At 39.3% G+C, this 25,603-nt stretch overlaps 1 protein-coding gene across 1 annotated transcript in view; it reads right to left on the reverse strand.

The window, feature by feature from the left end:
* LOC306860032 (zinc finger protein castor homolog 1-like) overlaps positions 1–25,603 on the reverse strand; it is an 81,510-nt gene that overhangs the window by 18,390 nt on the left and 37,517 nt on the right. Inside the window, exons 2-6 of the mRNA XM_079401554.1 lie at positions 14,102–14,671; positions 7,993–8,815; positions 7,011–7,076; positions 3,798–3,888; positions 803–967 (exon numbers count right to left, since the gene is read on the reverse strand). Coding sequence (XP_079257680.1) covers positions 803–967; positions 3,798–3,888; positions 7,011–7,076; positions 7,993–8,815; positions 14,102–14,671 — 1,715 coding nt within the window. The remainder of the gene's footprint in view (positions 1–802; positions 968–3,797; positions 3,889–7,010; positions 7,077–7,992; positions 8,816–14,101; positions 14,672–25,603) is intronic.

Below are 25,603 nucleotides of genomic sequence, written 5' to 3' on the forward strand. Positions count from 1 at the left end.
ATCTCTGGCACTTTTCACCCATGCAAACAGGGCAACTTGGCCATATTCAGTCAAACAATGAAAAAAATGCCACTCTGTTTTTTCTCCGTAAATCAGGAGAATGGTTGCCAACATCTGCCTGTTCTCACCGCTGTTAAAACAAGAGCTGAAATGTCTAATAACAATTACGCCGTTAGGGAGGCTTTAAAAAAAGAGAGAATATATCTTAAGTCCCGGGCCACTGTTGCCTGCGGGTGAAAAAGCACTCAACTCGAAAGTGACACCTTGAAAATAAGCAGATGTAAAGAATTCTGTAAAGAAAACAGATCTGGTGGGAAATAATCTTTAACTCGCCACTTGGTACTAAAAGATTAAAAATTTTGACTTCATATAAACAACTCGTAGAATTTTATCCATGCCAATTAAGGAGTGAGAAAGAAAGGGAGCGATGGGAGAGGTGGTGTACACCCTTTTCACCCTTTTAATTTTTATTTAATTTATTCTGACAACTGTCTTATGAAATTTAAAAAAAAAATGCTCTTAATGATCAAGGAAAAAGTTAAAGAACTTCAGTGTCTTTAAATTCAGATTATTGCATTATACAAAAGTCTGTGCCTTTCGCCTGCCACTAATATTGTGCATGGAAAGTATATTTTAGGTTTTCTTCCACAGCTTCTATTTCATAATATTCATGAAAATTTAATTGAATATTTTATCTCAAATCCTGTACAAGCAGGGGAAGTTGTATTTGCATGTGTCTGTATAAAGGTGAATGTGCTTTTTTTTTTTTTTTTGCAAACTAGGGGTTTTTGCTGTGGTTTACCTGCATGCAGTGGTAGTGGGTACTCTTGCCGTTGAGATGGCAGCCGTGGTAGTATACACTGCAGTCATCCAAAGGGCTGAAGCGCATGAACCCATGCTGCAGGGAGTTGTCCCGCTTCTTATGCATGTTATAATGCCTTATCACATCCTGCTTACTGGTGAATCTCTGTAAACAACAGATACACAGAGGTAGTAAGGCGGGGGAGGTGGTGTGTAGGTTCTGAAGGAAACCAGCAATGAGTTATTTTATTACTCATGCAACAGCTGCAGAGCATTGCAGCAAATTGCAGCCAGGTGGGTGAACGGTGCAAAACACCAGCGGTCGTAGCAGCAGGTAGAAGGTGTATTCATTGTTCCCTACTCACATTGCAGGGTAGAGAACTTGAATACTTTGAAGGGTGTATTTCATTTGGAGTTTGCACTATAGACTCTCTTAACGCTAAAGCATAGCATTATGAGTCAGATATGACATTATAGTATTTTCCAGGCTCACCTGATGTTTGAATCTGCTACTTAAAAAGGTTCCTGAGCTAGACTGTTTATTACATTTTATTTCACCATTTCTAATTAAGATGGATCACTTGACATGCGAGATCACAGTTGCGATATTCTCTGCTTCTGAAAAATCATGTTCCATGCAGATGGTTTTGGAACGTGCACGGGGAAAGGACAACAAACAAACAAACAAGGCAACCAAAAAATGTTTCTCTTTGAATTCCCATCTGAGATATGATTCCATTTTTAATTAAAGTATTAAAGCACAGTTTTGTGCAGGGTTAGACAATAATAATGAGGAAATATGCTAAAATACCCCTCCTCGAAATTAAAATCTCCTACACCACGGAGCAGTCTGGGAGGAAAAAACTAAGCGATGTGGGGGAAAAACCTCACTCTTGAGAGATCAGGGCAACCAAATCTGCAGTAATTGGGCTTGAGCTAATATTACAGGAACTGAAACAAGACTAGCTGAAATCAATGAGCCTCTTCCAACGTAAATCCATATTTTCTACATAAATGAGCAACAGGAGAAAAAAAATAGGGCAGAAACATCCACAAAGCCTCATTGCCCATCAATGAAGCTTATCTTACAGGCAAATAAAAAATAAATAAAGATATATAAATACACAAAGATAAATACTTAAACCTTGGCTATATAGTGTTACATTTCCAATCCTGTTTCAAAAGAAGAGAACTGGATTTATATGATATATGAGCCGATGTCCAACAAACGGTGATGACAGGTATTTGGGATGTCGACAAACAAATAAAAAGAGATACTGATCTAGATCCGGCCACACTGAGCGGAACTGTGGAAAACAGCAGGAAATTGTATCAGTTGGGCTTCTGTACTTAGCGGAGTGGCCACACGGTCGTGCGGACATTTATTTTAGGATTCCCATTGCATTGCAGGATGGCCATGAAAGGAGAGGCAGGGCCGGTATGGAGTGGAGCAAAGGCTGGCAACCACAGGATAATATTCCAGCACTGTGTCATGTAACATTTTAATGACTTATCAATTCCAAAAACAAGTTCATCTGAGCCTCACCTTTCAGCTAGGGTGCGCACAGTCTCCTGTCTGTCATTGCTAAACTGTCAAGTTTCACTGACGCCTTTACATGCACAGAAACATTCCGGTCATATTCTAATTGTGTAAGTGACATGTAAATTCAGTAACCAGCTTGCCACAACCTTAGATTAAGTTATTGTTTTATATAAATACGAATACGATCTATTTTTTTTTTACATTGTTTATGCATTTGGCAGACACTTATCTAAAGCAACATTATCAGTTCATGAGTTCCCTGGGAATCGAACCCATCACCTTGGTGTTGCTAGTACCAAACTCTATTGTTTTAGCTACAGCAAAGCTTGCAACTGTATCAAGAATCAGAATTATTAAAAGGCAGGTTTGGGTTACCAAACAATTCATTTTACAACCACTAAAACAAACTTTATGACCTAATTTTGTAAAAAGTGGATTACAAAAAAAGTGAAATTATAAGAACAAAGGCTTATCCAGAATATCGACCTTAATCAAAAAATGACGTGCATGTACAATAGCGTCAATGAATTCTTAACCAACGCAAGTCCCAAAAAAACGGACAGCTTCAAAGAGACTTTACAGTTTGAGAAATTGTTCTTGAATAACAAGAGGCAGCCTGCTGGGCTGAATAAGTCTCTTTTAGATGCAACAGCTGCCCTGTTGTCTTCAGCAGGATTCCTGGATGTTTATAATGAAAAATGTAATCAGATGATTAAAAATGAAGTGGGAGATTATGACTAGAGAGGACTTGATAAAGAAAAGACTGAGCGGCTCTCGTTGCGGGAGGATTTTTGATGTCTTCGACAAATGCGCCCGTCTTTGCCTGCTCTTTTCCACCATATGCGCGTGAGCCACTGCTGTCTGTGTTCTGATCTGCTTAATGCTGATTTTGCTGTGCTGAACATGACAACTCTGGGGACATGGATCAGATTAATAATGTGAAAGGGGATTATGAGTGGCCCAAGAGTATTAGCAGATGTCCTTAGGAAAAAAAGGAGGAATCTTTTGAAAGTATTTACCATTAACCATGAAAAAAAGAAGGCCACTGTCTGTCTGATTGAGTTTTGAGAAATAGACCTCATCTATCTAAACCTGTTAATCCAGTAAGATGGCAAGATAAAAGCCTTGTCCATAAGGTTTTGTTTGGCTGTTTCCTTGTGTGTACCCTGGTACACTTCAATCATTTCCTCTAACAGTTATCTCGCTCTCCTGTCAGGAAGTGATGGGGAAAGAGTGAAGGTGAGCTTTAAACTGGTGCTGTGGCACTCTCTGCATTATGAGGTTGTCCTTAAAGAAGCCAGGTGCTTGGATTTTAAGCAGTGAGGGGTGAATGTTTAGGTGTGTTGAACTATGCCAGTTGAATTGCAAAAGTTACCAGCTGACAATCTTATTTATCATCACAAAGTGGGTGAACTAAGAAAGTTACAGACGATTTTACTTGCATCGTACTCACCTGATAGTTGCATTCGGGGTCCATGCAGTGATAATGCTCTCTGTACTGGTAAGCACAGTGCACATGGCCACAGTGTTGGCTCCCAGAGAACCTACAATGAGACAGAAATATCATATTTGTGTCATTGTTAGTGTTTTGGCCGAGCATTCTGAATGCAAACATTATTATCACATTGAGCACAAAGATAAACACTATTTGAAAAACAGCAAGTGAGACAAAGCGATCAATTTCAAAGAGAAAAGCTCTGCGTTTACTGAAACGGAGTAGCATTTCGCTATTTCTATTCCATATATAAAACCTCTAACAATGTGGGGGCTGATCTTGAAAGGGCAATTTAGCCTTTTATCTCCGCTTGATAGATGCCCTAACATTGACAGAGTCATCTTCACGGAGCTCAGAGTCATTACCAGGAACTATAAACACAGAGAAAACAGGCCTACGCTTCTTCGACCATACGATTGCAATTCACTCTCCAGCCACAGCAATCTCCACCAAATTAGTTCCATTGCCTTCAAAGGCAGTAGGTAGACTCTTATTAAACTGTAACCCCCGACATAATTCACTCATTTGCTCGTGCTTTAAGCCCTGCCAAATCAGCGTTCGGCTCTCCAGGTTAACAGCCTATGCTTTAATCAGGGAAAGGTTAGGCCTAATAGAAAGGTTTGAGTGCGGCTTCCTCCTCTTCACTCTCGCCGACTGACTCGCCCGGTCTTCAGCGGATTGGCGGCGCTTTAAAGAGGCACATTTCCTGAGTGTTTACAGGCTGATTATAACCCTGACGATGATGACTGTTAAAAACCTCCAATTACAGCTCAAAACACACAAATAAACATTCGCACCGCCGCTGCCAAGAGCACCATCTGCTGAAGTAGAGAAAAAGCTAAGTAATTTTTTTTCCCCCTACTGCCTGGATTATCCCTAGACTGCTTTTACAAATCACTTTGCTGAGTTCATTAAGCTAATTGAATGGCGAATCCACTACCTGCTAAACGTGGGTGGTGTTCTGAAGGACTGGGGAGGTGGCAGGCGCTTGGGGTGGTTTCGTTTGCTTCTTAAAGGTTCAGTTCACTCAAAAACTATTGTTTACTCACCTACATGTCCTTTACAAACCCCCTTGATATTTTTCCTTTCATGGAACACAAAAAAAAAAAAAAAGTGTTTTTTTTTTCAATGCAATTGCACTAAATGAGGACTGGAGAGTTTGAGCTCCATAAAAGTATCATAAAATTTGTCTATAAAACTATATTCCAAGTCTTCTGAAGCCATTTGAATGTTTTACTAGAGGTATATTAAAATTGAAGCTGCATTCATGACAGCTCAGAAGAAGTAGCCTAGTATTATCAGGTTGGTGAACGAATCTTTTTTTTTTTTTAGTTGGATTGGTTTGGTTCAAAATGAATGATTCGTTCACAAATTGAACTGATCTGGTTTTTGAGTTCAACTAAATGACTTGCTGATCCAGTCACAGCAGTAAACAGCTTGAAATGTTTGTGTGTTTCCCATGCAAAGCAATTGTTTGGATTTAAAACTAAAAAAAATATAGTCGTACGGTCCATTCTTATAATATATTTTCATGAAGCTTAAAAGCCTCAGCCCCCATTCACAGAGACTGAATGGGGAAAAAAATTGACCAGTATAATGTTCAAAAATGTCTCCTTTTTTTGTTCCACAGAAGCTTTGGAATGACATGAAGGTGAATAAATGGGAGCAGAATTTTTATTTTTGGGTGAACCAACTCTTTTACAAAAGAGATTAGAGCACAGGCTAAGGTATAGTATATCACACAGTTGCACCAGCAGATGCACATGTTAAACTCATCCACCATTAGCACGCCCTCTGCGTCGCACTCAAACATTCCCGATCCTGTGTACACAGAAGCCCCCTGGGATGGCAGCCCACCCCGGCTGTATCACTTTGCCTCTGGACAATTCCCACTTGCCGCGTCAGGGGGCTAATGAGCCACGCTGCTATTCAGCGGCGGATTAAATATTAATATCGCCACGATACAGAGATTGCCGCACATCTCCCATTACAATAGAGACACGCCGATCAAAGTTTGGCGCAATGGTGGGTACATAAAAGCATTTAGGAGGGAAAACAGTGACTAAACACTACCAGGGAAGCTCTTTAAAGATCAAACCGCGGCAGTGCGAGGAGATAAAGAACTTTTTCCCCTTTTGTGGGGGGAAGGTGGGTTTAGACAAGTTTACAAAGCTGCTTTTTAGCACGACTGTTCTCTCATTAGCGTGGATGATTCCCCCCACCCCCACCCCCCGATCCTTCAACAACCCCCCAATACACCAGGCTGCATTTGCCCTTTTTATGAGTCCTCATTTTTCTTTTTTCCCCTCCTCTCTTTCCTTTCTTTTTTTCCCAACACGGAAATTGAAACTGTATCTGGGCTTATCTACTGCCTCCCCGCGCATCAACTGCCGAGATGTTTAGACAAATTTTATGCATTATGCAGTGCAAATATCAAAACAGTTCTTGGCAGTGCCAGCAGAAGCCTCATTAAAAATTCCTTAATTAAATCTTCTTGCAAAATGTAATCAGTCCAAGGAGGGTTTTTGTGTGTGCACAAGGATGTGTGTGTGTCTGTTAGTGCCAGGGCTTTGATTTGTGGCCTTCATGTTACGGCTTGGGAGAGTAATCATTAACGCCAAAGCCACTTTGCCTTTTGAAACGCGCCTTTTTCTCTCTTTAAGGCTAGAATAAATAAACAAATGATAATCACCTTTCTACTGGCGTGACAAAAGGAAACAGAAGCCGATATTGGAGTGCGCTGCATCTATCTCCGTGCTTTGTCTGCAGTCGCGAGTGCCTGTCATTTAGTTGATTCAGTATCTTCATTTGAAGTGCAGATATTAGAAATTAAAGTCTCAACTATCTGTGCAGTCATGCCCGATGACTCACGGGCACACGCAGGGCAGTCTAATGTGTCCGATGTTTTCACAAACATTTCATGCTGTTTGCTCAAGATTTTACAGAGTTCGGCTTCAGCGCTGGCAGGGAAACTGACACTGGGGAAAAAAATTACTCACTTTCCAGCCTTTAATTCGATTAATTTTCCTTAGTCCATAAACCTGGCATAATTTATCGTCCGCACAGAAAGTGTATTTTCGCATATCTACGTCCTACTTTATTAAAGCGTAAAATATGTCCTCGATTAAAGAATGTTGTCGTGAAGTTTTGTGATGGTGAGTATTTGCATACCGGGCGATATATTTCTGGTACACGTTGATGTCCTCTGTGGCAGGTTTCTCGGGAGGAAGGCCGTTCCTATCATAGCACGGAAAAAAAAGAGAAAAGGATTAATGGTATGCATTCCATCAGTAATAAAAACAAACTGACGCAGTATTTACTTATGAGCCATTTCAAAGTTTGGGCTATCAATATACATTTTCTTCGATGGAGTAGCGATTTGGTTTGGGAATGAATCAGGGAGGTATATATGCGCGTTTGATTCATGGCCTCCCAACAATGAAAGCACAGTTGTTTTTGAATGCATAAATTATTTATGTGTGTTTTTGGAGAGAGCACAAATACAAAGATGAGTGTGTGTGCCAAGTGTCAGAAAGCCACAAAATGGCTGCGTGCATTTTATTTTGTTTGATTGGCTCTTGTATGAGGGATGACTACAGCTTTTAGGACATCCTGTTTCAGAAACAATTCTCATCGATTTACCAGTTACTTGGAAGTCTGGGTTTAGTGGCAGCGCTTGACTTAGCATCCCACCTTCATTGAATAAGCACTTAAACGGAGGAATTCACAATGTAACACATTATACTCTGCGTGAAGCATTTTGTATACAAGGTGGCAGCAGTTCAGCTGCACTAACTCAGGACTAAAAACGCGAGCAGCTCCAGCAGGGGATGACCTGGGGTTAATCTGCCTCTTTAGGGGTGGTTTTGACAACAAATCACTGTATGTGTTTGTGCTTGCACATGGCCACATTGCTGGATGGACCAGGGACTGCTGGAGAACAGCATTAAGGTTCTGAACATTGATAAGGTCAAGAAAACTCATAGAAAGTGTGCCAATCAAGGCCCTACAAACTTGCAATCTGACTTTAAAGCCAACGGACGTCTTCTGATACCCCCACAAGTCTGAAACACTGGTTATTGGTAAAATCACAGTAATTTCCTGTCAATTTAATGTCTAAACAGTTCAGTACAATTTTCAGAGATTGCCTTACTTGACTGAGGAGACGGTTCCAGTAGTGATGGAGTCAGTCTTGGAGAAGCTGGACTTCATGTAGTCAGTGTTAAAGCCGAGGTGGCCTGCCTGGTCTACGGGCAACCCGGGAGGTCCCACGACCCCCGCAGGAGCAGCTGTATTGATGACTGGTGTTCCTGGGGTTCCTGCCGTAGCTGGGAGAACGCCCGGCATCATCGGAGGATCAACCTTCCCAGGGATGAGCTTCTGGATGTTTCGTACATCGTACTTTGACGGTCTGCCGACCTTGCCGGTCTTAAATGCAATGGCACCACCCATGTCAGGGTTGCCCTCTCCGGGCTTACAGAGGTGCAGGAACTTGACGTTCTCCAAGTCGTACTTGGAGGGCCGCTTGTAGGAATTGCCGTTCTGCTGTCTGAGACTCTCGCCCATCTTCAGCTTCTGGATGTGTGAAGGGTTGGTTGGGGGTGGGTTGAGCGAGCTTTGTTTGTGGTCCATTCTGGGTGGAAATATCTGACCCTCTGACCCTGCGAGGGCCGGCTGGATGAGGGCAGCACTTTTCTCCATTTTGGAATTGAGCTCTTCAGGCTTGGTTTGCACGGGCCAGGGCAGGGGCTCCCTGGCCTTCAGCTTGCGGATATACTCCTCGTACTTGGAGAAGCGAGCTCGACGGGTGGCCTCCTCGCTGCTCAGGGAGGAGGGATCTGAGGTAGCTGCTTTCAGTTTTTCAAAGCTGATCTTCTTGGCCAGCTCATCCCGACCCTGCTGGTCTTCATAGCCGAACATGTGTAAGAACTCATTCATGGTGTTGGCGGCGTAATCATGTAGTGCGGACGTATCTCCTATACAAAATACAAAAAAGTACTTAGATTTCCTTTTATCTAACACAAATAAAATAAAATTAAATAAAATAAAATAGCAAAGCCTAATAAGATGGACAGAATGAGGTAAAGGTGTAGTTTAATTGCAGTATAGTGAAATAAATTCTGTAACATTAACTTTCACATAGGTCTGGAGGGAGGTCAGAAAGCTGGTCGAAAGGAGACAATTTGGGTTGAAAGCTTCCCCTGCTGCTTAACCAGCCCTTATAAAGGCCAAATTACTGCTCTTTCAGAGTCTGTTTGTGCAAGTGTGTGAGCGAGAAAGGGACACAAACCCCTCTGGCACCGGTACACTTAGTTCTTGGCTCTGATATAGTGTTTACCACAGCAGATGAATGCAAAAAATCTCATCTTGTCTCAGTTTGTCTGTCAGGAGAGCTACCCTGGTACAAGAACATGGCTCCAAATGGCAACTTCACAGAGGTGTCAGATAAACTCCCTCTCCACCCTGCCAGGACCCCTGCCCTCCACCAGACCTTTTTTTAATTTATTAGATTGCCTTTTTCATTGCTGGGCAAATGAGACGGTTAGAGGTAACATTAGCCACGGCCATGGTAATTAATACTAAAATATTTCAGCTTTGGTCTCATATTTCTATGTTATTGCTAAATCGGTCTCTCGCCCGTACTTTTCACATCTCCTTCTCAGCATGTAAAATAATCCCCAAATTTCCATTGCTGCATTGGGGCTAGTCCTAGCCGTGCTACATCAGTATGAAAAGTGATCTGGGAGATGGAAAGGGCATGAAAAATTTAAGAGAAATGTATCAGGTATTTGAGAGGAAACTCCCTACGCTTTGCCATGCATCATTTTAGCAGCTTCTACTGTGTTTGAGCACATCATTTCATCTCAAGCTGAAAGATTAGAGCTTCATGACAGTCCTTACAGGTCTCCACATCTACTTGTTTTCTCAATTCATTGCTGCCTTGGAGTATTACTGTCATGCTCACCAAATAGGGTACAAAAAAGGAACTGAAATTGACTCAAGGTGTGAAAGGTATTATATGTATAGTTTTTTAAAGTTTTATTGATCACACAAACAGCCATATGCAGCACGACACTCAGAATACAACAAAATGAATTAGATTAAGAAAAAGAATGTTATAAAAAATATATAAATATATATATTAATAAAATGATGTATTTATTGTAGATAAGTGTATTGTATATATTTTAATATACATATAAAATGATCAGAAAATACACTGAAAGCTATAGCCAGATGAGATCTGTGTGCCTCTAATGCTTTAAAAAGTCATTAGACACCAAAGCGCACTGTATCCGTGAAAGTGCCTGCTATTTTGACTACATTTTGACAAAGTACACTCATTTATTGTTAATTGGCCTTAATTTAATCACTGCTGAATCAGCCACAAATAAAAAATAACGAGCCATTATTACTTACTGAAGGATATTTAGTGCTACTGTACGTATCTCCACAACTTCAGTTTGGCAGAGCAAGGCTTCAGTCATAAATTTGGCATCCAGTGACTGTATTTTTGAATAGGTCATGACTGCTTAGAGGGGTTTTGTCGGGTCATGTGATTTTACACAGCTTTAAAGTCAGGACCGGCTCTTTAATCTCGGTCCCTGAACATTTTCCAAGGGCAGCAATCAAAGACACTCCTGCTTTGGGTAATTGGACATATTCCATCTGTACCTTTTTTTTCAAAAAGTTGGGAAACTCCCTTCATTTTCTGACAGAAATCCCCTCTCTGTCTCCGAGTGTTATCGGTCTATCATTAGCATTATTATTAGAGTCAAAAGTCATCTGTATGATATACAGCCACTATACTGTTAAAGGGATAGTTCACCCAAAACGATCAACTCATGTTGTTCCAATCTTGTTCAGTTTTTCTTCTTTCAAGGAATGCAAACAAACTTATTCAGACGATTTATTTTATGTTCCACGGACAAAGAAAAACCAGACAGGTTTTGAACAACATGAAAGTGACCGGATGACGACAAAATACCAATTTTTGGGTGAACTTTCTATTTAATACTTTTCATTTTTGAGTGAACCGTCATTTTGAAATCAATCTGTTGGTATTAGAAGAGATGTCGGTTGTACTACACACAGGAAAAGTAATAGCTGTGGCAACAGTAGTAGCAGGTGGTAACAGTAGACAGGTCGAGAAGTCTAGCATGCCAGTGGGCGGCTCTGTATGGGTTTAATAGACTATCAGTGTCAGGAGAATGATTGGACTTAAACTGCACACATTATGCCAGGACCTAAGAGGAGATAACCTTTTAAAACAGCATGTAAATGAGTTTTCCCCCTCATCCTTATCTCACACGCTCCAAATGATGTCATGTGCATGTGGTTGGAAAGCCATGGCTTTGGGGGAAAGGTACGATTTGCCTGGCTGAACTCCCAGCACTCTCTCTCTCTTCCTCATGTCACTGGAGAGTACAAAAAGCAGTGCTCCTAATCTCACCACTTCATACTGGCAAATTCCAGCCTGTGACAAAGCCCTTGTCTACGTTTGAGGCAATTAAGGTAAATTTTTCCCTCCGTGGTGTGATAACAAATGGGCATTATATCTCCTTTCTGCTGACCAAACATGGCCATCAGAAGAAGGCTGATTCTGTCTTCCAGTGGTGGTGATGATAAGGACATACATGTAAGGATCTATATATATATATGGACTTATCAAGGGTCCACTGACAACAGTCACTGCTCTCAAACCGACATTTCTGACACTGATTTTTAAATCAAATCGATCAGTTTTAGACTCAACAGTTTATTATTTTGAAAGATGTAGACTTCATACCTCTATATTTCTCTTCAATAAATTAGCTGTGATATCGAGAAACCACTCATTAAACAAAAATATTTTATCAGTGGATGATAGCTTCTGTTGATTAGCAAAACTAAAGGTAGCTTAATTTATTTAGCAAGCTAATGTGGCTAAATTGTGAATTTTAGCAAACATCTTTGGCTAGCCTGTTTCACTTCAGCTTAATGAAAAGAAAAGCTAAATTAAATTCTATTAGAAATTATTCTGAAGTGAAAAAATAATATATACTAAAAATGATTAAATGAAATTGAATTTGAAATGTATTTATTTATTTATAAATACAATTATAAATTATATACTTCAAAAAGATACGAGTTGAAAAAAACAACAACATTATTTAATATATCTAATATTTTATGCACTGATATTTTTACATGATCTATTGCCTAGCCTGGTTGGGAAGCATGGCATGCATTTGACTGTTATGGGAAAGGCATTCTGTGATTTTATGCTGATAGGGATTCTGCTCAGTCCCCTGATGTGAGGAGTTAAATGTTTTGAAGGTCGCAGTTTCTCTCATTGATCTTGCGATGTTTGTTAATTACATTGTCACTGATGTTGTGAGAGATAATTAAGCCACTATGTTTATATGCATAATTATGTGCGCTCCGCATCAGCCTTTGAAAGACAGCAGCACGAGGGAAGAAAAAATATTTTAATTGTGAGCCGCTCAGTAACATGGCAGTATAGATGCCCTAGTTACAATCAACAAAGAGAGAGAGGAGGGAAAAACAACTCAAGACAAGAGTGGTGACTAATGTCTGCTCACTGCAGTCTTCAAACGCTTTTTCTTCATTTTGAGATGCAGAAGCAGCCGGGGCTCAATGAAAGCAAAGGTGTACAACACAAACACATATTTACAGACAGCTTTCTTTATGACCATGAAATAAACACAAAATGACTGATTAAAACCACAAGTCACTCATGTTTGCCGGAAAATACTTGATTTTCTGAGAAACTCTTGGCCCTACTTCTGTGATAGAGGCCACAAGCATAAGAATGAAAAAAAAAACACGAAGCAGAAGAAAAACTGAAAGAAGAAAGCATTTAACAAAAAAGCACCAGCTTAACCCGATTTCGGTAGCTATCTGAGAAAAGAAACGTCTTTTTAACAAAGTGATATCTCTTATCTCCTGTTGTTATCTAGCATAGTTTCTGTCTTGTTGTACCTTTGTCGAGTATTGCAGTCTTCCTGAGAGGTGAAAGTTCACAGAGGTTTTAAGGTGAAGATTGTGTCAGTTTCTGCAGATTTTGCTTGCGTGTTATCACTTTGTGAAGGATGGTAGCGCATGCCTCATGTTATCTAGATGACTGTCTTGCAAACACAGAAGTAAATGCAGTCTTTGTTTCTTTCCATACTGATTTGAAGGCCACTCGTTATACTCAAGACTTATACTTTTTAAATTTTTTAATCTCTAGGATTTAATCTCCTGAACTGATAGAGACCTGGAGTCTTGGCAGAGCTGGTCTACTATGTAATTGGGTCTGGGTGGTAGCTACGTTTTGTGAGCTTAAAGAAAATCAAAGAGTCAAGAGTGTAATCCTGGGTGTAATATGAAGCTTAGCAGGCCTGCTAGCACTCTTGGCCCCTCGGCTGCTACACACATACGCGGCAGTCTCTATAAGCCTCTTCTAAAAATGTATTTATTCTTTTAGTTCCCATTTTCCCGAATGCAGATTGTTTCTATACAGTATGTTTGCGGATGGCAACAGTGCTCTTTCATGTTATAGATTTCTCTTTCCTAGAACTGCACTTGTGTAGCTGTGGCCCTGTCAAAGTGTCACTGTAATTATGCTTGCAAAGCACACAGGTAAAGTAAGACCTGTGAAAACTGAGCCGGCAGGCCTTTGAGGAGAGATTTTATCTTGCTTATGCACACTTTGTTTTGGCTACATAGAGAAAAATACTGAACAATGTGATCTTAATAGTATTCGCAGGTATTTGTACTGTACGTCAAGTGTAGATCTGCATGTTTTTTTAGATGCTGAAATGCACAAAATCAACATAAAATGTAAATGTAAATGTAAAATGTAAATGTAAGCATCTAAAATGTAAATGTTTTGAGATACATAGAATAATAAATTCTTGAAATTAAAAAGTTGGTTTTATTTTGTATTTAGTTTTATTTTATTTTAAAAAATGTAACATTTTTAATGTCATCACATAATCAATTTAACACCATTTTATTGTTATCTATCTATCTATCTATCTCTATCTAAATTTAATTTAGAAAGATCTTTTTTTCATTTATAAAGAATATCTCAGACAGAAGTCTCTTCATCCCAGTATGAGAACTTGTGCATCAGGGGACCTTGAAGTTATATTTGAATGTCTACAGCTTGAGATGCTGTCAAATTGCGGATATTGTACACAAACATACAAAAATGTGTAACACACAAATACCTATGCAACTAATGACATCATCCTAAAAGAAAGCGCTGATACCTGGTGAGGAGAAAGAGGTTTTGCGAGGGGGGGCTTCAGTGGTGGGCTGGTAGCTGTCGTCCTTGTGTGGGCTGCCTTCCGAATCCCTGTCCTCATGATAACTGCCCTCATGGGAGCCGGGCATGGTGTCGGCTTCTTCTGCGTTGTCTTCTTCATCACTGCAGCCTTTGGGCTGTACCATATAGATGCCTCCAGGGGGGCAATCGTCTCCATTGTTGGGTTTGAGTCCCCTGTGCTCGCCCCTGTCTAAAGACTGTGGATCGTCAGCATACTCGCCGTTCACCCACTTCTCAATGGCCTCGCGCCGTTTCTGGTCCTCCTCAAGGCTCTGGCCCAGGGTCAGGCCCTCTGGGAAGTCGCTTTCAGGCCTGTCGCCCTCATCATAGTGCAAGCTGCCCCGCTCGCTGTTGTCCACTAAATCTGAGTCTCCCTCTGCATTCTGGGAACTGCCGTCATACACCACCTGCTTGCTAAGCTTGGCACAGATCGCATTCAGTTTTAGGCCACCTTTCCTTTTGGCGGCCATCGTGGATTTTCCTGAGGTCTTTTCAGTGCATAAACTCCTCTCAGCTGTTAACGAAAAAAGAAAGAAAGAAAGAAGAAAGAACATTTTAGTGGTTAAAAACAAGACTTATGGAAGTTGTTTACTCATTTATAATGGTTGCGCCATTCTTCACTGCTTCAAGCTAACCACAATGCCTCTCGCAAAAAACCACAAACCTGTTTAACTAAGCGCATTTTAACACTGGCACTCCTTTTCTAGAACAATACAGAATTATAAAGAAAACTTCATATGCATGTCTGTAAGTTGCAGATGTCATTCACACCTACTTTATAATAGAAGGTGAGAAAGGGAAAGAGAGAAATATCTCTTCCTACAAACCGAGAAGAAAAACTAGATCGCAATTAGACCCCCAACAGTGTCAAGCCAACACTATGGTGAGATTTAATCCTGAACATGACAGCAGAATAGAAACAGCCTGACACTGACTGAAGACTCCCTTCACCTAAAGAGGCCCAGCGTCCTGCCAATGTGAGCCTTAACTCTGACAGCGCAGGGATGAGAGCAAGGAAGACTATAAGAAAGTACATCTGGAAGCAGAAAGAAAGAGAAAGCAAGCATAAAAGAGACAAACACAGAGAGAAAAAAGTAGCTACCATCCCCTCACCTCCCTTTGCTCAACATGCTTTAGTCTTTACAACTGTCACTCAAATTCGCCGTCAGCCCCTAAACCTGCTCATAGAGTGCAGAAGACCACCACACCAACAGTTTTTTTTTACCACATAAACAGCTATTCTCATTTCAGTAGACATTTAAGAGATCAAAACAGTGGCTTGAGAGTTAGATATACAGTACACACTTCCTGTGCATCCCCCTTGAATATAGACAGTTGAGAGTGAAATGGAACTGATCATTCGCACACGGTTCCGGTTCACAAAGACTCATTCCGTTTTACCTGCCGCACAACGAGAGCATTTCCAGTTTACAGCAGCATGAATTTCCACGGCTCAATGTTCCAATAATTCTACGGAAATCTGCATGTAAAGATTCTGCATGGGCCTGGTCATTTGCTATTTCACCCCAATGTGCTATCTATAATATCTATCCCTGTGTCAACTCCCCCCTGCAGCTGTTCTGGGTCCGTCCATATCCAGAGATGCCTTTTTAAGGGCAGAATTCTCTCACTGCTAAGTCGCCCTTTCGCCACAAATCTGATGCAAAGATTTAGCAAAGTTCACTTTTAATAGGTTTTCCAGGCTTAAAATCGAGCCTGCTCGTAACGTTAGATGTTTATCATGCAGTAAATAAAGAATGGGAAACCTGTGGGACGTATAACGGTCTGTGGAACGCTTTAGCTGGTAGTTAGACGCTGCATTGAGATGAGCTATTTCTAAACATCACATGAAGCTGTCAATACAAAAGCTGGTTTGGTTCGAATGGATGCTTTAACAAGAAAATATCACATCGTTTTTGATGAGAAAGAGTGTAAAATTGAAATCTACATTTCTCTTTTTTTTTGGCATAATGAGCTTTTGAAGGGACTCAAGGTAAGCCCCGTTACATACTAGATGTGCCGTGCACCCTGTGGCCCCCGGCACATGCTTTCTCAGTTACTGTATTTACACTCAACACTTCCTCTCTGAAACAATGAGCTGAGGAATTATGCACGCTCTGCGCTACACCACATGCATCTAAACGCCTCAGATGTGCTCATTTTTACTTTAGACAATTGCAAGGCCTGGGTTGAAGAGGTCATCCAGTTGAGGACAGCAATTTTGAACCCAAAAAAGAAAAAAAATATATCAGCTGCAAAAACTATTAGGAAGTGGAAACATAAATTCTGAAGTATTTTTTCAGAACACCTCCAAAGGAAGATTGAGGTCATTTGGGCGTAACAGTAAAGGTCATTCACTGTTTACCCTGCTCAGTATTTCACGCTTTAACTAGTGATTTCCTTTCCATTGCAATCTTGCTTTTCCTTGTAGGAAATGACCCCTGAGAAGCGATCTCATTCCATTACCCACAATTTATGTGTGTTTCTCGTTTTTTTTTAAACAATCAAAACACCCATGGTCAACACCCAGCATCTAAAATTAGTACTCGCCATGTGGCAAATGCAAATATGATTAGTAATTTTATAAGGAACTGTAAATAATGCAAAAAATTTAATTCAAAGATACACAAACATCTGTAACATTTTTAATTAAAAATAAATATTCTAAAAAATTATTTATAAAACTAATTAAAGATATAATTATACATGCACACAAACTAATGTGAATAGAAAACTTTAACGGAAAATTCTATGGAAAACAATTATTTCTAAACTGAATCATATTCATGCATGTATATTAAATGTTAAATATTACATTAATGAATATGATGCATTATATGAAATAAATATTATAATAAATATAATCTGAAAAAAAAAAACTTTAGCACTGTTACAAAAAATAAGGCTGTGTACTTGAAAGACATCTTTGTCTAGCGATGAGATATGAGGTTTTAAATGAGAGAGGATCAGGGCACTAATGAGACTCTCCGGAGCTCAAAAAACGATCACGGTAAACCAGTTAGTAGCTGCTGCATTAAATACATGCCCAGCAATAGATATGCCTCGACTCTGACCAACAATGGAGATCGCTATGGTAACGCCGCTGTTTACTCCAAGTCGTTTGTGCTCATGATAGCATGCAGTGCGATAAAATCAGTAGGGATGCAGATAAAAGAACAGCCTCTCCTCTGGGATCCCTCCCACCACTCTGGGGACCGGCACTCATGTTAAGAAAAATAGGTGTAACAAACTGCAAACCTCACTGATTTGATGTGTCCAAACGTATTTCGGCGAAACGCTATTATTTCAGGCCCTCGAAGACGCCTGTCAGCGCTGAATAATAAACGAACGGTGGGGATGATCACAGCAAAAGCTTGTTTTCTTTAAGAGGTCCTGTTTATTGTAAAGCTGACAATATTTTTTTACTGGAAATAGTGCAGAGCTGGAATTGCCGTAATGCTTTTACTGTATAAGGAGAAAACCTTTGCGAAAAAGTCAAGAAACTATTCTAAACAGATTCAACAATAAGAGTGAGAGAGCTTCTTCTTTTTATCTGCTCGCACATCAAAGGCCCCACAAGCCCTGTTTCTTTTCAGAAGCGTGAGGCAGAGGATGCCGGGAATGACAGAAAAGCTGCCTTGAACGTGGCTCTCCAGGCCCTGCATGTCTCGTATAATGCGGAGCTTCTGTTTATGTGCCGGAATGATATCATGCCCAATCAAGTGGTGTTTCAAATCCTAATAATGCCGTTGGAAGTGCATTATTTGAGCGAACGTGTGCTGACTGCAATCAGCCCACCAGAGTGAGGAAGTGGCTGTTAATGACTGCTTAGATTGGCGTGTCCTGTTCTTCCCTCTCTCGCTCTCTCGCACTTTCGTTCTGACAGGAAGCGTATGCACGCTAAAGCTGGGATATGACATACTCCTTCTCACCTGGCATCCACTGCAGCGATTGTTTTAGAAACAAACTCTGTTTACTTGGCTAAATCTGAATCCCTTGACTTAGCGGTGATCTAACACTCTGATCTGCCCTGTCTGATTTCAAGCAGACTTTCAAAATACGTTGACTAATGCAAGGACAAAACCCTGATAATACGGAGCATTCATTAATGCAACAGGCCTGGACAGCGTTGGATTATTTTTCATTATTTAAAGATCCTCCTGTCAGAGCAGTTTCTTTCTGTCCTGACTTTTAAAAGCTTTATTCTGATATTATAATCCTTTTGACAGATTTACTGACCTGGAATGTGTATGAATGACCTTTTCTTTTCTTTTTTTGGTTCCAGGTAGAGAATCTAGGACCTCTGACTGTCAGGGGCTTCTGCAAACGCAACTTAATGAGGTAAATGTCAAATAAACCAAGAAATGAGAACGGTTAGCTGTTCCTGCCCCTTCCTTGGTGCTTTATTTTGCATATTTACAGTGCAGTTTCTCATTATGTGCTGCAACTCCAACAAGATGGAGCCAGGTTCCCAGGTATTTCCTCACCTACTAAAGCTCGGACACACATATGCTGAAATAATCCCCTCTGTTTTTATTTTACTAATTTACAGCTTGCAGGAAGGAGTTTGTGTCCCCCACCGCTCCGAGGGAAGGGAAGCGGAAAAGTCAGCATCGGACCTGTTCTCCACACACTCTTGTTCCCCAGCATCTGGCCTCTCTTTCGATTTTATTACACAAGAATAACAATAAGCAGGTCTGCGACCCCGTCTATGAAATTTGCCGTATTTTTTCCAACGGTCTGTGCTGATGCTCCGAATTTCCATTTTCTGCATGCATATTTAATTGAGTTTTGTCCCAGTGGTGCGGAAATGATTTGTTTTTTGCTCTCTGTTCACTTGACTCCTCTTCGGAGTCGGTAACCCTGATTAAGACGTTCACGTTAATTTCCCAACGCACACCTTTTTTTGTGCATTAATGGTTCTGATCGTCTAATTAAAACTTCTCAGCTTCGCTGCTGATCACCGCTCGTTGTGCCTCTGACCTGAAGTTTTAATTGCCGCGTCAGAGGCGATAATAATAATTTCTGGGTTCTGATGATTAAAAACAATGCCATTCCCAACTGCCGCTTAAAGCGGAAAAAGATGGAAGGAGAGGCTGAGGTGAAGCATAAAGAAAAAGGAGGTGAAAGAAAGAATTAGAAGGTAAAAGATGGTTATTTGAGGTTTTAAACAGGTTTGTTTGGTATCTCAGTATGATAGGGGAGGATCGGTGCTCACAGGGCAGGTTTACCTGGTTTGTAGTATACTGTAAACGAGGGCAAAAATGACTAAACAAATAAAAAGCTTCTCAGAACTGCACCAGGTTAGGAGAAACCATGCATTCCGCATCTCTATGATAATTATTTTAATAGTTTTGCTTTTGGTCTTAGTTTTGTAATGTGACTCTTCGGCAGTATCTGATATCTAAAAGAAAGTTGTTGCATTAAGAAGTTGTGCCGAAAATAAAATGTCTGCTGACATGTGCATTAATGGCAAAACTATGATGGGGTTTTATAAACTGCTCATACTCATACACACTCTATCATTCTGTCCTTTTTTTTTGTCTGATGGACTCTAATGGATTTTTCAGATTCCCATGCAGGGATCAATTTTTTAGTGGGAGATGCACATCCGGACAAAACAATTATGCTCATGAGTTTTTCTTTTTTTCCCCTGACTTTAAAGTTTTTTTTTTTTTGGAGAAGCAAAATATGAATGCAGAGGGCATGCACACAAGTACAAACACACTCACTCAAATCTGTTTTATTATTAATCAGTCCGTTGCACATCTGCTTGCTTGCACTGCGTGTTTTTTTTCCCATCAATAAAGCACTTATTGCTTTTAGTCTGGAATGTGACCTTGCATGTTGCATGCTGTCTTTGGACTGACCTTGAAGGACCTACTTTGACTTCTCCCTCTCTCTTTTTTTCTGAAACCTTCTGCCACATACAATAATTCAGTTACATCCTGTTGCAGGTAACAAAAACAAACAAGCCATGGAGAAAAAAAGGCACGCACATACTTGCCGCTGAGGACAATGGACAGAAAATGGCAGATGCATATTTTGACGCACAGACGGAAATATTTTGTTTAAGCAGCGCAGTTAGGCAGCAACTCTTCAATTCTGAGAACAAATACATCCCTGAAGCCTAATTATAAGACAAAGCATTTAAGACGTCCCCTGAGGACAGAAGGGCTGGAATAGGGAAAAGTAAAATCTGAGGTGATCCGAGTGGCTCTGCACGTGCTCATGAAGGAAGTCTGTCTCACAGCTGGCACAGTGTTTTCTGAAGAATGGTTCTGTCATAATTAACTCAACATAAAGTTTCAAACCTGCATGACTTTCTTTCTTCCTTCTTTACTTTTAAAATCACTGGACCCTTATTGAATGGACCAAAAAAAATCTGTGGTCACTATATGTTTTTTTTTTTTTTTTTTATGTTTTTGGAAGAAATCCCTTGTGCTCACCAAGGCTGTATTTATGTGGTCAAATACAGTGAAATCAGTAATAAAATGTTTTTTTGAAGTGTATTTTAAAAAATAATTTACAATACAAAATAACCATTTTCTATTTTAATTTAGTCTTGTGATGGCAAAGCTGAATTTTCAGCAACCTTCAGAAATTATTCTAATATGCTAATTTGCTGCTTAAGAAACATTTCTTATTATCATAAATGTTAAAAACAATTGTGCTGCTTAATATTTCTGTGGAAACAATAAAACATTTGATGAATAAGAAGTCAAAAGAACAGAATTTATTTCAATCAATTTAATGATCTTAGCTGAATAAAAATATGAATTAAAAAAAAGTTTAAATAGAGTATTTTTCAAAAAGAAAGTCACGTGATGTATAATAATGTACAGAATTTTCATTTTTGGTTGAACAAACTCTTTAAAAACAGCAATGGTTGTAGAGTGCCTTCTGTAAAATAAGATTTTTACATTTAAAAATAGTAAATGATGGTCTCATCACCCGTTGGGTGGAAGTTTGATTGAAGCAGACCCTGGCACACGGGGTTAATTGACCGAGCTGCCATGTTTGAGGGGCAACCCGTGTGCAAAGCGAGAGTTTGACAGGAATCAAGGTTATGAGGAGAGGCTCCCAGTGCCACTGAAGGGCACTTGAGCTGATATCTGCACAGATTAACTGCTTGAGATGTATTTTTGTCACGAGGAGCTGTGGTTAGCGTGGGGCATTGGGGAGGCGAGCGGACGCAGAAGGGGGTGGGCTACTCTAGTTCCTCCAGTGCAAGGGCACAACGAGAGGTTGGTGGCCACTGGAGCCACCCAGACCGGAGTCTGTCACTCAGAGTCATTATCTGTGGGGATATATTTAATTTAGTGGTTCCGGAGCTGCGCTGCTGAGTAAGCCAAGCCACCATTAGGGCCATCCTCCGGGGGAAACACAGCACACGCTGCTCGATTAGTTATCAATTAAGAGTGCAGAAACCTCCACCTGCCGTGTGAGAGAGAGGGAAAGAGTGGCAGAGAGGAGCAGGACCCGGATGACGTCTGACTTTTTCTTCTGTTTTCCTCTGCCTCTTTCCCTCTCGGGCCTTCGAACGTCAGGTTAACCTTGATATGAAGCGCTGTCAAGACGGATAACGTCAATCAACGAGGGCCCTTTCAGATAACCTCAGTGTGAAACCTAAAAAGCAACCTGTTTAGATGTTTAGACATGCCCCCTCTCACCAGCATATGAATTTCATTAAAGAGAAATGAGTTGTGGCACTTCTTTAACAAGACTCTTAAGACATTTTGACAGGCTTTAAGACACTTTGCTGTTAAAAAAAAGAATTAATTAATTAGCCGTGCAGTAAAGCCTCCAGGTAAGTTAGTAAAAGAAGGCAGAACATTTAAAGTGCTCATCGAATGTCGTTTATGTTTCTGTGTTGGAACAGAAAGTTTTGGCAGGACATCTTTTTTAAATATATAATTGGTTTAAATGTCACAGTCATGAACCACGATTTGCTATATGCCAATCAGTTGCAGAAGAGAAGGCATCTGATTGGGCTAAAATCTGTTGTGTAGGATGCCATCAAATAAGAAGGCCACAAAAAAAAGACTGTACATTTTCTATATTTTAATATAAATAATGTTAAAAAAGGTGTGTATATATATATATATGCAATATAATAATAAATATTACATTGTATTTATTTCTTCATTTATTTGAAATGTAAAGTTTTTCTCTTTAGAGAAAACAAATAATCTTTTAGAAATTCATCCTGCTTGTAGATTGTTTAATTTAATTCCAAGCTACCCTTAAATATTCATTTTTTAAGATACTGGAATTTTGACACATTTAATGTTTTTGGAACAAATTTCTGAAATTCTGCTCACATTTTGTTGCATGTTGTAGTTCCCGGTGCACATCTTCAGAAACGAGAAAAAGAAGGTGACATTAAGTCAAAAAAACGACATTTCCAGACAGGAAGCCTTGCTGACAGCTTCGATCCCTGGCCACCATTAAAACATTTGCTCTGCTTCACAGACTCTGACTTTTTTTTTCTTTCAATTTTATGCACAGAGGAACAATTTACAGGTGTCCCCTGAACTTCTCAGGTTCAGACTCTTTTAGTTCTCCAAGTTCCCTTCTGCAACAATACCTCTTTAAAACAAACCTGAACTCTTTTAATCTAGGCTTTGTTACAGTGAAATGCGGTCAATTGACAAGACTGAAACATCTGAATCATTTTGTGTGTCATGAACCTCAATATGCGTTGGCTAAAAAAAACACAAACAATATGAACAAAGCACTTACTGTAACTATAATAAGACATTCAGATCTACAAGATGTAATGAATATGCACAGCATCAGTAAAAAAAACAAAATTGAAAAAAATTAAATGTACAATATTGAAAATAATAGAAAAATCTGTTTTCAAAGTTTTATAGCCAAAAACAAATTGTAGCTACATATGAAATTCTTTGCAAACGTAATATTTCATTTATATATTTTGTTAATTATTTAATGCATGTATTTGAAGCATTAGACTGCCAAAATCATTTATGGCTGCTCCATGAGTACTTGACATTTAATGTATTTAACATGCAAACTTTTGACTCGTTTCAGCAGTAGTATATATATATATATATATACATTTATATTTCATGGCAATGCTTTTAAAAACCTGCAAATACAAGCGTCGCTTTCAAAGATGCCAAATGCTTTTAGCATTTTTTGCAAGAACACACAAACTCAAGTTTGAAAGTGAGAACATTTCATACCTGTGTACAAAAGCAAACTGATACACTTGTGAGGGAAAAAAAGGCTGTGGCTGCTCTTTTTGAAATCATCATGAGTAGAAGCTTTACAAAAGATGAGCGCGTGTGTGTGTGTGTGTGTGCTATTTTGGTCAAAGAACAAGAGGAAGTATTGCATACTGACTCAAACAAAGAATATGCTTTTGATAAAACCACATCAGCTTCTTGTATATTCTACACTAAAACAGGCTGGTTTCCTGATTTTTTAGATGTGATGTGCCCTCAAACGGAAGCTACACAAGTAAACAGCACAACAGCTCAGTGCACAACAAAACGAGCGGTGCACAAATGATCACAGACATTGATAACAGTTTCTAAACGAGCAGCGAGGGCAATATCATTAACACGCCGTTGTTTTTCAATGCACTAAAAATGGCACAAATGCATTTAGAGCTTCAGCCACACAAGGGTCGCAATTTTGCATTTCACCTGCATTAGCATACGACTTATTATTATTTTAAAATGAAAACGGATACTCTGTTGAAGTGCAAATCTGATGAATTACCGTAGCAGATTGCAGTTATCAATTATTAAAGCATATTTTATAAATATTCAGGTCTGTCATGCATCTAATAATGAAGGCTTTGGAGAAGGTTACTTCCTGTGTGCATCCTAACGTGTCAGAAATATCACTTTTAATCACAGCTCTGTCAGGGTTTTTGCATTTGAACTAAAAAAAAAAAAGAGGCATAGCTCACTCTCTCGCTGACTTTCTCCTCTTTCACTCATCCAGGATGGCCAGTTGCATGACCACATCATTCAAAGTCAGTAGGGGCTATGAACACTTGGCCACGGTTTGCTGTGGCACTACGAGCCTGATCATTTGAGGGGAGAATAATGCATTATCGTGGTTCTACCTTCTGGACACACCTAGTCCCAGAGCAAGTGCAACCATATGGTGCGATGCATATTCATATTCCTCTGTCTGCACCTCTGTAATGCTTAAACAGTACTTCATAAACTTCAAATGAGAGGAAGAGAAGATGAAAGGGAAAGACTGACAAAAAGGTGAAGAAAAAGTTTTCCCCTCTCCATGTTTCCTGTTTTTTTTTTTGGTGTTTTTTGTGGTTTGTCTTTGAGATAACGATGGCAGCTGAAATTGATCCCTGTGCAGTGTGTGTGTGTGTGTGTGTGAGCCTGAGGTGTCTGGCTGTGGGTAAACTGTGTTGTCAGGTGGGCTTGCCGCTCTTTCCCCAGCAGGGTAAATACCAGGCGAGGACGATGTGGAGATTAACGCTGTCAGATCTGCAACAGTAACCCTTCATTATCAGAGCACCAGGGCCTACACACACTCACACACTGTCCTCTACTGCCTGGGCACACAGTTAGTAATTACCAAACCAACCTCTTCCTCTCTCTTCTTTTCTCTTCCTCTGCCTCATTCTGCTACAGTTTCTAGAATGTTTATCTTTCTCCCATATATGTGTGTCAATCATTTTGTTACAGAAATACACAATTTCTCTGTCGGAGCTATTCACTATATAGTTATACATAAAAAAAATGTTTTAATTTTGATGACAAAGTTTCAGGCTTTATGAGATGAAGAAAATAATAATTTAATACATAATTTAATCAAATATATTAAAATATTGTAATATTATAACATCATTAGATGGCTAAATATTAAATATACAGAAATATAAAAGATAATTAAATGTGAAGTATAACATAGACGTCTGGATATCTGCTTGAAATTTACACAAAAAATTACAGTCTCAGGCCTTATAAGATGAGAATACAATCAAATATTACAGTATATTATTATTATAAAATTATAAAATATATAAAACTATAAATGATAATTAAATGTGATGTATAACAGGGAGTTCTGGAAATGTCACTTTACAGTTTTCATTGTAAATTATAAGGTGCCTTTAAAAAAAAATTATATTTAAACATTAATATTTATTAAATATCAAATAGATTTTCATTAAAACATATGGTAATATAATTATTATAGAAAAGTATGAGGTAATTTATAATACAAAATAATTTAATTTAATTAATAATAAATGATTGTTGATCAATTTTACAGTAATTTACAGTAAAATTACACACATTGATATTAAATCTATACATATATGGTAATGTACAAACAAATGCTTAGTTAGTGCATGCTCTGACATGTTGAGTTGTAGTGCAAGTTCGAGTCCAGCTCATGTAATTTCTTACTGAAAAATAATTTTAAAAAAAATTAT

The sequence above is a fragment of the Barbus barbus genome (assembly GCF_936440315.1).
Source record: "Barbus barbus genome assembly, chromosome: 40".
In the NCBI taxonomy this organism is placed as follows: Eukaryota; Metazoa; Chordata; class Actinopteri; order Cypriniformes; family Cyprinidae; genus Barbus; species Barbus barbus.